This window comes from Nicotiana sylvestris, chromosome 6 (assembly GCF_000393655.2).
Source record: "Nicotiana sylvestris chromosome 6, ASM39365v2, whole genome shotgun sequence".
Lineage (NCBI taxonomy): Eukaryota > Viridiplantae > Streptophyta > Magnoliopsida > Solanales > Solanaceae > Nicotiana > Nicotiana sylvestris.
The window spans coordinates 178211229-178224405 of NC_091062.1; the positions used below are offsets into that span (position 1 = coordinate 178211229).

Below are 13177 nucleotides of genomic sequence, written 5' to 3' on the forward strand. Positions count from 1 at the left end.
ATATCTGTGAAGTAATTGATGAACTTTTTATCCTTTCAAAAATGAAGTTAATTAATCCACATTAATGTATAAAAATGTAGCTTCATTTGTGGTTGGATACTAGGATTTCGAAGTCTACTTGGGATTAATTCATACAATTTATTATGGTTCATTCAAAAATAAAAAATAAAATATTACTTCCCTTTTTTAAAAAAATGCGCACAAACAAAAGCTAGAAAACAGGCAGAAATGGGTACAGTACTGACCCGACAAATCCAATTCGGTATCGTTCTCCAGCTTTTCCCCTTCTGTCATCGACCTTTTCAATCAATCTCATGCCCAGAAACCAATCAATCTGATCAAAATTTCATTTCGAAATTCAGTTCTTGATCCTATAGCATTGTTGCGAAAAGAACAAAGATTGAATTTTTAGCTACATACTGCCACAATATATACAAATCCAAATTTATACTACTCGGTTCAAAATTACATACATGTACATTGTTTCTAACTTTTTCAATTCGAGCGGAAAGTAGTAGGTCCGGTTGAGCAGCTGCTAAGGGCTGATCACCGACAAAAAGATGTATCAGTGGAGGAAGTTTGAATTCTTTGAGGAGAAGTTTAGTGGGAAAGTAGCAGATGATATAACGGGCAAGATTCAGTGTTGTTCCAGCGGCAAAGGAAGGATTGTATTGGGCTGTGATGACGGCTCCGCTTCCTTATTGGATCGAGGATTGAAGTTCAATTATGGTTTCCAAGCTCATTCTTCCTCTGTCCTCTTCCTTCAACAGCTCAAGGTTTAATTTTTCTCTTTAATTTTTAGTTTTTCAAGTTTCTCCTTAATTATAACTCATTCTATTTTAATTTCTCTTTAACTCATTCTATTTTAAAAAATAAGACTTTTGAAACTTGCAATTTGTTTGGCATAATTTGACTCGATGCGGTGTTTAATAAAGAAATGAATTAGAGCCCGTTTGGCTTAGCTGATTTAGAGTAGCTGAAAAGTACTTTTAAGTGCTGAAGCTGATTTAAAAAATAAGCAGTTACGTATTTGGATAAAAGTGCTGAAATTAATAACAAGCGGCTCAAGAACTGGGTATACGAAGAGTTTTGTTTAAAAAGAATTATTTTAGGGATAGAATAGTAAATATTTTGGTCAAACCTAAAGTGCTTATAAGCTGAAATTTGATAAGTTGGGGAGACCAACTTATGGCTTTTGGCTTATTTTTGGCTTATAAGCACTTAACTTATAAGCACTTTTAATTTTACCAAACGCGTAGATAAGCCAAAAAGTGCTTATAAGTCAGTTTGACCAGCTTATAAGCTTAGCCAAACACCCTCTTACTTTTAAAACTTGAGTCTTATAAGTGTATTTTTTCAAAATTGTTCTCAAAAAAGTGCTTCCGGGAAAAAGCTATTTTTTCTGTTTCTGCTTACGCTTAAAAGCACTTTTTTACTTCTAAAAAACACATTTATACTTCTAAAAGCTTGACCAAACACTTCCAACTTTGGAAAAAAGCACTTTTTTTTTAGCTTTGAGAAGCTTGGCCAAACATGCTATTAAACATTGAAACTTATCGTCTTAAGCATATCATAACATTCGTGTAGCTATGAAGTTTCTCGTTAAGGAGATATAAAAATGCACCATTCTCTTTTTAACAGACTAATAAGGAAAAGTGCCAAATAAAATGGAATGGAGGGAGTACAACGCAGACTTAGTTAAGAACAGAATCCAATGGAAGTTGCTGATCCATATCAGCGATACTAATTTGGTTAGGATTGAGGGTTTAGTTGTTTGTTACACTTATATCGAGTTTGGTGTTTGTTAGCAGAATTTTCAGTTTGGGTGGAGACCTTGTATGTTAGTAAGTGAATATGAGTGAAAGTAGAGAACCTCTAGTTTAATTTGCCTTAGAAGACAACCTTTTTTTAGTGTTGGAATGAAATGGGTCTGAGTTGAGAGAAATGGATGTAGAAGATCCATATAACGAATCACAACTAGTCGGTATTCAGGCAAAGTTGATAGATGGATTGATTCTGCTTGTTGACAATTTCCCACAACCCCGGAAACTCTATGTAGATAGTTGATTAACTATGTTTTTGCATTGTGGAATTCAACTCAAAACTTGTGTTGGGTGAAATGCCGATAAAAGTTTATTTTTGATGAGTGGTTTGGTTTTAATTAACTGGAGTTTTGGTTTTTGTGGAGGTTTCCATATGTTTGCAACCTGAAGGTAGGGCTGTATTCTGGGCCGGTCCCGGGCCTTCGTGGGCCAAACGGGCCGGGCTTCGTGGGCCTGGGCTCTGGCGGTCCCGGGCTTCGTGGGCTCAATGGGTGGAACCGGTCCGTGACGGGCCTAAGCCCATATGGTCCTGGGCTAAACGGGCCGGGCTCGTGGGCTTCGCGGGCCTAGCGGTTTTTTTTTTTTTAAAGGCAATTTCTTGTAGTATCATGGCACTATTAAAAATATATATGTAGTATATATGTAGATCTAATTATTAAAGTGCTTGACGAAAAAGAAAAATAACAAAACAATAGTAAAACACTAAATTGTCATGCATAATATATTGTCTTGTAGTATATATATTGTATCTTATGTATATATATTATAACTTATTACTTATATATTTTCTTGTAGTATATATTGTATGTTATGTATATATATTCTCTTATATATTTTTTTGTAGTATATATTGTATCTTATGTATATATATTCTCTTATATATTTTCTTGTAGTATATATATTGTATCTTATGTATATATATTATAACTTATTACTTATATATTTTCTTGTAGTATATATTGTATGTTATGTATATATATTCTCTTATATATTTTTTTGTAGTATATATTGTATCTTATGTATATATATTCTCTTATATATTTTCTTGTAGTATATATATTGTATCTTATGTATATATATTCTCTTATATATTTTCTTGTAGTATATATATTGTATCTTATGTATATATATTCTCTTATATATTTTCTTGTAGTATATATATTGTATCTTATGTATATATATTCTCTTATATATTTTCTTGTAGTATATATTGTATGAGGTTGTGAGTTCCAAGAGGAGTTGCTCTGATGGTAAGCAACCTCCACTTCCAACCAAGAGGTTGTGAGTTCGAGTCTCCCCAAGAGCAAGGTGGGAAGTTCTTGGAGGGAAGGATGTCGGGGTCTATTTGGAAACAGCCTCTCTACCTCAGGGTAGGGGTAAGGTCTGCGTACACACTACCCTCCCCAGACCCCACTAAGTGGGATTATACTGGGTTGTTGTTGTTGTTGTTGTATGTATATATATATTATAACTTATTACTTATATATTTTCTTGTAGTATATATTGTATCTTATGTATATATATTCTCTTATATATTTTCTTGTAGTATATATATTGTATCTTATGTATATATATTATAACTTATTACTTATATATTTTCTTGTAGTATATATTGTATGTTATGTATATATATTCTCTTATATATTTTTTTGTAGTATATATTGTATCTTATGTATATATATTCTCTTATATATTTTCTTGTAGTATATATATTGTATCTTATGTATATATATTCTCTTATATATAATTCTAAGTAAAGACAAAGAAATATTGCGAAAAGATATTCAAGGGTATGTCTTATAATTTTTATTACCAAAAATGACATATCTTTCTTAGTCTTCCTTCCCCCAATGGAATGAGCACAACAAGGTACTAATACCACCATTAGAAGGAAAAAAACTAAGGAAGATGTGCCAAAATACAAGTTACATATTAGTCTATGTATTATCTCTAACAAATCTCATAAATCCTTCAAGGTTCGGAGGAGGTTGCGTTGGTGGTGGTGGAAAAGAAGCTTGTTCATCACCACTTCCGGGCGAAGCCGAATCCTCCGCAAGTTCCGCTATCATTTCTTCATAAGCTTCATCTATCGCCGGTTGTGCTTCTGCAATTCCAAAGTTTCTTCTTTCCGAGCGGATCCAATCTCTAAACAGTACTGATTTTTCCAAGCTATCCCTCATAGACGCTCTATGATCACCTATTTGCAGTCTTGCTTGACTGAAAGCGCTCTCTGATGCAACAGTTGAAGCTTGAATTGATAAAATATCCCGAGCCATCCTTGCAAGAACCGGAAAATGTTTTTCCCTTGCCTTCCACCATTCCAAAAGATCAAAAGAGCCGTCTGGATTCTCCTTTTCAAGTCCCTGAGACAAATAAACTTGAAGCTCATTTAGATGTGAAGTTTCATCATAATTATCACCTTGAGAACCCCTGAACTCCGTCCAAGATTTAAGAGCTTTTAAGCCCGCAGCTCTTTTAGACGATTGTGAGCTAGACGAAGTAGGGGTTGGAATAGTTGGCCTAGCATGCTCTAAGGCAAGTTGATAAGCATTATAAACTGTTTGAGCATTAATTTTAATTGAGGCTTTTGCATCTGCAAGTGTAGCAACTTCCTCATTTGAAAGATCTAAAGCCTTATAAATATTTGAATACCAAAAATGAGGACCTCCCAATTTCATTGTAGGATTTAACATTGCAGCAAGACCATAAATAGGAGGGATAGGAAAAAAATATTTTTTAAACTTTTGTTTCATTTCATTTATAGCAAGTTCATAAATGTCCCCACCCTCACCAAATTCAACAAACAAATCAGATAGTGCTGCAATATAAACTAAACAGTTTGAAATAGTAGGATAATATTGCCCAGAAAATGCATTTGTAGCAATTTGAAAATGTTCTAAAAAATCTAAAAGAATTTTAACATTCGTCCAATCTTGAGTAGTAAGCATTTCATCATCATCCTCACCACCTACCCGAGAATTAAACGTTGCATTAATTGGGTTTCTATATTCATATGCAACTACTAAACTTTCGTACATACAATTCCATCTAGTCGGGCAAGGTTTAGGAACCTTTCTTTCTCTAAGGCCATATTCATCACATTTTTTAAAATACTCTCTAAGTCTACTTCTACGGTTTGAATAAAAAAGCCAATTAAGAGCCATTCTAACCTTTTCAATTTCTATGTTTAAAATTCGCATACCATCACCGACAATTAAATGATAAATATGACAAATACATCTAACATGGAAAATATTAGTAAATGCAGGATTTAGTGTTGTTGTAAGCATGCCTATAGCACTAGTGTTACTAGAAGCATTATCCATAGAAATTGCCATTATTTTATCGCTAAAGCAAAAATATCTACAAATATCTGCAACAGTGTTAGCTATAAACTTACCTGTGTGACGCGAATTAATTATTCTATATGCAATTATGCGTTTTTGCATTATCCATTCCTCATCTATCCAATGACTTGTAACAGTTAGATAATCACAATCATTACCACTTCTACCAATATCAGTAGTAATAGAAATCCGATTAGGTATATGAGTAAATAAATACCGCAAATATTGTTCATATTCATGTTTGAATTTATAAATATCACTCTTAACTGTTGCGCGAGGCCAACCTTTATAAGTAGGATTAAAAACTCTTCTAATATAATGAACCCAATTAGGATTAGAAGCAAAAGTATAAGGTAAGCACATAACAGTAATCATCTTTGCTAATTCTTCACGATCTCTATTTGGATCGTAATATAAAATACCTCCGGTGACAGTGTTAATTCCTGGTTGAACTAGATTTGAACCTGTACTAGGGTTAACCGCAGAATCTACACTTGTCCCCTCTAGCTGCGCTTTCATTTGTAAAAATCTAGCCTTATCTCTAGGGTGTGTTTTTATGTGCCTAGTCAAACTACCCGTGCCGCTACGGTCTCCAGTATATTTATGCGACATTAATTTTCCCACAAGTTTTACACTTAGCCTTATTTTGTTCTCTTGAGTAAAAAAATTCCAAACTAATGTTTCTAGGCGTTTAGCAGGTTCTCTATTAAAAGTAGGAGTTTCTACAGGTGGGTCGACCGGTGCATCACTTGGGTTATTAAGAGGACTAGTAGGTGTATCATCTAAATCCGGTGCTTGAGTTTCATCATCATCCTCATTTTCCTCATTATTTTCTAAGATGGTTTCATTAGGATAAAGAGCATTCATAATTTCATCATCTAATCTATCACCTGGTGCAACATTATGATAAAATTCACTATCGGTAAATTGAAAACAAGGGTGATCACTATCAAGAATTACGGAAGGAGGAGGACGTCTAGGTTGGCGACTACTTTCAACTTGCTTATCTTTTCTAGGTCGGGGAGCCGGGGGAAGGGTAGTTGGTTGGCCACTACTTTCACCGGTTTTATCTTTTCCTTTACCAAACATTTTTTTCAAAGTAAATGCCATATTAATTATAATTATGCAAACTAAACCACACAAAAATATATTCTTAAAACGTAAGAGTTGAAACGAGTTTACCGGATTGCCGAACAACTTCTTGAAAATTGAAAATCGTTGAACACTTGAAAACTTCAATTCAACAACTTCACAATTTTTCACGAAATTTCAACAATAAATTAAGTAATTGTAGTAGAGAGATTGAGAGAGATTGAGAGATATTGATGAATTGGTGAATAAAAATGAAAGAATGAGGGGGTATTTATAGTTGAGAAATGGGAAAAAGTGTAATTATATAAAGTTTGGGGGCCAAATGGCCATTTTCTAAACTTAAAAACGGTCAAATTGTCAGCCCAAACGGCTAGATTTTAAATATGGCCGTTGGAGAATTTTAAAAACAATTTTTTAAAAAAAAAAAAAATAGCCGTTGGGCCTGCCAGGACCGGCCCAGGCCCAGCTGACGGTCCCGGGCTGAACGGTCCCGGGCTCGTGGGCTAATCTATGAAGACCGGCCCGTCACGGGCTTCTCAGGACCACCAGGACCGGCCCACCAGGACCGTTAGGACCGCGGGCCCGGTCCGGTCCGGTTCAGGCCCGGCCCACCAAGCAGCATTACCTGAAGGTATCAAATGAGATAGAGCTTCAAAAGATGTGAAGTTAATTCAACTTCTAACTCACTAGAAGTCTATTGCTGCTATTTTCTTGCAATTCAATTATTTGATCGAGTTGGATGGGCAGTTGCATTGATAGTATTGTTTCTCTGGTATCTTTTTATTGACAACTTTATACTTTTTTCTGCAAGTACATCTGCTCACTTGTTTTTTGCCAATTTATTATTTTTTATGTGATATCTCGTGTTTAGATTGTGAGAATTAACAGAATTTGGATGAAAACCCAGAAAGTACTAAATCCTTGGAGTATGCTTATTTTAAAGTTGATAACGCTTCTGATGCCACTAACTTTAGCTTTCCTCTTTTCTCTGTTAATTAGCAAAGGAACTTCTTAGTTACTGTTGGAGAAGATGAGCAAATATCTCCCCAGTCCTCAGCTGTTTGTCTTAAAATTTTTGATCTCGACAAGATGGAGCCCGAGGGAACAAGTACATCAACTCCAGATTGTATTCAAATACTGCGTATCTTTACCAACCAGTTCCCTGAAGCAAAGGTGCATATTAGTAAAACTTTTTCTTTCTTATTTAGTCGTTTGCCTTTTATTTTATTGCATATCATTGGATTAAGTAATGGAAGAAGAAAAATTATGACTGCAGATTACATCATTTTTGGTTCTGGAGGAGGCTCCACCATTATTACTTATAGCTATAGGGCTGGACAATGGTTCCATCTATTGCATTCAAGGAGACATCGCCCGTGAACGCATCAAGCGCTTTAAGCTTCAGGTGGATAATCATTCAGACAAAAGTCAATCCTCCATTTCAGGTCTTGGTTTCAGAGTAGATGGTCAGACGCTGCAGCTGTTTGCTGTTACTCCAAATTCAGTGAACCTGTTCAACATGCATACTCAATCACCTACCCGGCAGACTCTTGATCAGATTGGATCCAGTGTAACTAGTGTTGCAATGACTGATCGATCGGTGCGTGTTAATTGAAGTGTTCTGTCTATATTCTTTCCATTTTGCTGATAACTCCATTGTATAGTCTCATTGATATTATCCTCTTATAGGAATTCATTATTGGTCGGCCTGAGGCGATATATTTCTATGAAGTGGATGGTCGCGGTCCTTGTTGGGCCTTTGAAGGAGAGAAGAAATTCCTTGGGTGGTTTCGTGGATATCTTCTGTGTGTTTTTGCAGATCAAAGAACTGGAAACAATACTTTCAATGTTTATGATCTGAAAAATCGGTTAATTGCCCACAGTATAGTGGTTAAAGAAGTTTCTCAGATGCTTTGTGAATGGGGTAACATAATACTTATTTTGGAGGACAAGTCAACTTTATGTATTGGGGAGAAAGATATGGAGAGCAAATTGGATATGCTTTTCAAGAAAAACCTTTATACAGTTGCTATAAATCTCGTCCAGAGCCAGCAAGCTGATGCCGCTGCAACTGCTGAAGTGCTGAGGAAATATGGCGATCACTTGTACAGTAAACAAGACTTTGATGAGGCTATGGCTCAGTATATACACACCATTGGGCATCTAGAACCTTCATATGTCATACAAAAATTTTTGGATGCACAAAGAATCCACAATCTCACCAATTACTTGGAAAAATTGCATGAGAAGGGGCTTGCCTCAAAAGATCATACCACTCTTTTATTAAATTGTTACACCAAACTGAAAGATGTTGAGAAGCTGAATGAGTTCATCAAAAGTGAGGATGGGGTTGGGGAACAAAAGTTTGACGTTGAAACTGCAATAAGGGTATGCAGAGCTGCCAATTATCACGAGCATGCCATGTCTGTTGCTAAGAAGGCTGGGAGGCATGAATGGTACCTTAAAATTTTGCTTGAAGATCTAGGTAGATATGAAGAAGCTTTACAATATATCAGCAGCCTTGAGTTGAGTCAAGCTGGGGTGACAGTGAAAGAGTATGGCAAAATTCTTATTGAGCATAAGCCAGCTGAAACAGTTGAAATACTTATGAGGCTTTGCACAGAGGAAACGGAACTGCCCAAGAAGGGAACATCAAGTAGTGCATTTATCTCCATGTTGCCTTCTCCGATTGATTTTCTCAATATTTTTGTCCATTACCCACAGGCACTTCTGGAGTTCCTTGAAAAATATACCATCAAAGTGAAGGATTCATCTGCTCAAGTGGAAATTCATAACACGCTCCTGGAATTATACTTCTCTCATGATCTGGATTTCCCATCAATTTCACAATCTAACATTGATGAAAGTGGAAATGATTTAGCACATAAACCATTAAAAGCAGTATCCAATGGGAGGGCGATACTGGTCAAGAAAGACGTAAATGATGAGAAAGGTCGTCAGGAGCGACGTGGGAAGGGGCTGACCTTGCTTAAGAGTGCATGGCCTTCTGAACTAGAACAACCACTATATGATGTTGATCTTGCTATAATTTTATGCGAGATGAATGACTTTAAAGAAGGACTGTTGTTTCTTTATGAGAAGATGAAACTTTACAAAGAAGTTATCGCATGCTACATGCAGGTACATGATCATGAAGGCTTGATTGCATGCTGCAAGAGATTGAGCGATTTGGGTAAAGGGGGTGATTCTTCTCTTTGGGCAGATTTGTTGAAGTATTTTGGTGAACTTGGAGAAGACTGCTCAAAAGAAGTCAAAGAAATCTTGACTTACATTGAGAGGGATGATATTTTGCCTCCCATTGTTGTTCTTCAGACACTTGCCAAAAATCCGTGCCTCACCCTCTCTGTTATCAAAGATTACATAGCTCGAAAGTTAGAACGGGAGTCTCAGCTGATTGACGAAGATCGCAGAGCTATAGAGAAGTATCAGGTTGGTACTTGTCTGTTCCAATTCCCTTTTATATTTCTGGATGTGTACATTTGGGTTATTGCAGTGTATTAACTGACTTGCCTCCTTTCAGTCATTTCCTTTATAAAGTTAAAAGTAGTTACAGTACAGTGGCATAACTAAGGATCACTTAGCTTCAGTACACTGCTCTTTCTTGATACGTGGTAAATTATAGAGCCGTACCATCTATTTAACTTGTCTGAGCTTTTTCACATAGTACACGTTTCAACGTAGTCTCCTGTTGATATCTTCCATATGCTGGTGAAGATAATGACTGTTCCATATCTTTTTCCAAAACAAAAATGACTGTTCCATATCATCCCAACATAGTTCAGAATCTTTTTCTGTTGCATCAGTAAATAAGTTTTAGTATTATCAAAGGGACCCTCAGTTCTATGAGCTCCCATTTCATCTCATTTGACATACTGGTGTGTGGCCAAAGCAATTTGGAGAATGTTTTCTTTCTTATTCTCTTCTCTTCTTGTTTGTTGGGTTCAAAATTCCGTTCAGTCCTATGAATAGTCTTACTGATTGCCTCAACTAAAGATTTATGTACTCTTCTTACTTTGCGAGTCTTCGTTTCGTAGATTTTGACCTTAGGCCGTCCATATTGCTGGATAGATGAGAGGATCTGTGATTGTTATTTTTTCATCATGTCGAATTGATTGAGTTTGTTTTCTTGGTTATTGGACGTGTATTCATGAATGTTTTAGTCCTAGAGGAATATATGGGAGGCCATCAAGTTTGCGCTACTCTGCTGCTCTTTGAACTCCTACTGCTGTTTACTTATTTCTGTGCACCCGCTCATGTCCACTTCATGCAACCTCCTTCTTAGCCCCCACACTCACATTTTAGTTCCCTGGTGTTAGAACATCTATCTGAACTGGGGATCTTTACTCCTCGTGGCCTCTAACTAGAAAGTAAAACTGCTAGGATGGTTTTTCTTCCCTATTGGGATCATCGATGGTCTGCCTTCTGACGAACATACCATTGTTGTTATCATAGAGTTGTTATTTGTCTTCTTTATTATCAGCAAGAAGCCGATTTCACGCACAAATTTACTTGCAACCTTGCTTTGGAAAGTGATGCTTTGACATGGCCTTCCCCCCTGTAGCTAGAAAACACTGAGTATCAAGTTGCAGTGTTCATGCCAAAACTTGAGTAGTTTTCCAGAATTTCAAGTGTTAGATTTTGAGATTCTTAATTCTAGTGCCACCACATATTGTATTTATTAATACATATAAAATTGTGATTCATCATACCTTAGCTAAGGTAAAGTTGTTGCCATGTGACCAGGAGGTCACGGGTTCGAGCTGTGGAAACAGGCTCTTGCAGAAATGCAGAGTAAGGCTGCGTACAATAAATCCTTGTGGTCCGGTCCTTCCCCGGATAGCGGGAGCTTAGTGCACCGGGCTGCCCTTTTTTATCATACCTGCTAAAAATATGCAGAGCTTGGGGTTTCTTGATATATGGTTCAAATTGCCACCCTCAATCTACTCACACCATGGCTCTCAATCAGGGAGTAAATTTTGTTACTTTACAGTGAAAGAGTCACCTTTTATCTGTGTCTCCACTATCCATTCATTTGTCTAGCCTTAGAATCATACGCTCTGCTATGCATCCCAATCACAGGGAACTTGCACTATCATAGGTCTCCCTAACTTATTAATTTGTATTTGCAAGTGCTTTGTTGTTACTTTAAACTCACTGTTATTTCCCTGAATTATACACTTATGACAAGTGATTTTCACCAAAATTGCAAGAAATTTTTTCTGAAGCTCTTTCAATGATTTTTCTTTACTCAATTGATATTCCAATATATAATGGAACTATCACATAGAAATTCAAGCATTAGAAAGTCACTGCCATCAGAAACCAGAGCTTAAGTTATCTTTTCAGCACCAAGTCTTGCATACTCTTTTCTTTTTCTGGTTCTTTTTTTTTGGGGGGGGGGTGGTGGGGTGGGGTGGAGTTGCTGGAATAGCTGTCTTTAATCCTATATTATTGGCATGATGTCTGTCTAATACCTACCGAGTATTGACTTCTACTGGCTGTTCTCCGTGGCTAGCCTTCTTTTCATCATTGATTTAGATGCTCGACTTCTATTGCTTTCTCTCGGCTACAAGCACCTAAAACTGCTGCCTAAACTCACTATTCTCCGAGCTCGCTAGCTGTGCACCTAAGAAGATGGGTAGTCTACCTGAAAAATTACTTCTCCTTTCTGTGTCCTTTTTGAAAAAGGAATTGTCAGATCCTTATATTCAGTTATCTCGAATTCTGTTTTTATGTTCATCTGAGTTCTTATGGATCTTTAAATCAATTGAGAGATATAATATTCTGATCATTTTTCCTCATTTTGCAGGAAGAATCATCAACAATGAGAAAAGAGATCCAGGATCTAAGAACAAATGCTAGAATTTTTCAGCTTAGCAAGTGTACTGCTTGCACGTTCACACTCGACCTTCCTGCTGTACACTTCATGTGTATGCACTCATTTCATCAGCGCTGCCTTGGCGACAATGAGAAAGAATGCCCCGAGTGTGCTCCCGAGTACAGAGCTGTTCTGGAAACAAAGAGAAGCTTGGAGCAAAGTTCCAAAAACCCAGACCAGTTCTTTCAACTGGTTCAGAGCTCAAAGGATGGATTTTCTGTAATTGCCGATTACTTTGGCAAGGGGATTATCAGCAAAACTAGCAATGGGCATGCTGAAGCTCTTAGATCAGGCAGCGCTTCTTCTAGCAACGATTTCTAGGATTTGATCAGGACTGATCATCAAGCTGTCAGCATATTTGTTGTGTAACCATATTCTTGAGATCTTTTCAGCCATAATTAGGGGAATTAAAAATGCTTGATTAAACTGGATGACCATCCAAAACAGAGAGGTTACTGATCAACCCGTTCACAAGAATGTCAAACCAGTCCATGTATGTTTCTTAGGCCACTTTATTTCCTCAGACCATTTCATTACGAGGGTCTTCTCAAGATTTTAATTTACTGGGGATCTTTCATAACTTTTTGTTCTCTGCTGATTTCCTTAAAGTTTATTGTAGAGCGTTAATTCTTCTTCCTTTTCTTTTTATATATATGTTGTACCCTGGAATTGAAGTATTGTAAGAATTTTGTGTGAACAAAATAAGGTCATTCCATGCGAGGAAGAACATCTGATTGATTTGAACAACTTGTTAAAACTTGCATTATATAAGGTGGATTTAAGCTTCCCTATTATCTTTTGCTTCCCTTGAAGACTTGAGATTGACAGCCAAAGGGATTAGTATTCTGGTTGATTGTGTGTGTCACGCAATCACCCTAGTTGTGGAAAAAACTTTAGGCTTATTTTGGTAACGTATTGGGATTATTAATTGGTTATTAAGCAGCTAATGTTTTTTATATGCTATTGGAGCAACTTAATGCACTTTGGGGGTCTAGGATGAACGCTAAATATCGGTA

At 36.6% G+C, this 13177-nt stretch overlaps 1 protein-coding gene across 1 annotated transcript; it reads left to right on the plus strand.

Annotated features, from left to right (window-relative positions):
- The first annotated feature begins 308 nt into the window (after positions 1–308).
- LOC104223137 (vacuolar protein-sorting-associated protein 11 homolog) lies at positions 309–12966 on the plus strand. The gene is made up of 5 exons (XM_009774507.2): positions 309–776; positions 7262–7435; positions 7539–7862; positions 7952–9712; positions 12093–12966. Exons 1-5 carry the CDS (start codon positions 561–563, stop codon positions 12480–12482), a joined length of 2865 nt encoding a protein of 954 aa, XP_009772809.1. The 5' UTR covers positions 309–560; the 3' UTR covers positions 12483–12966.
- The last annotated feature ends 211 nt before the right edge of the window (positions 12967–13177 follow it).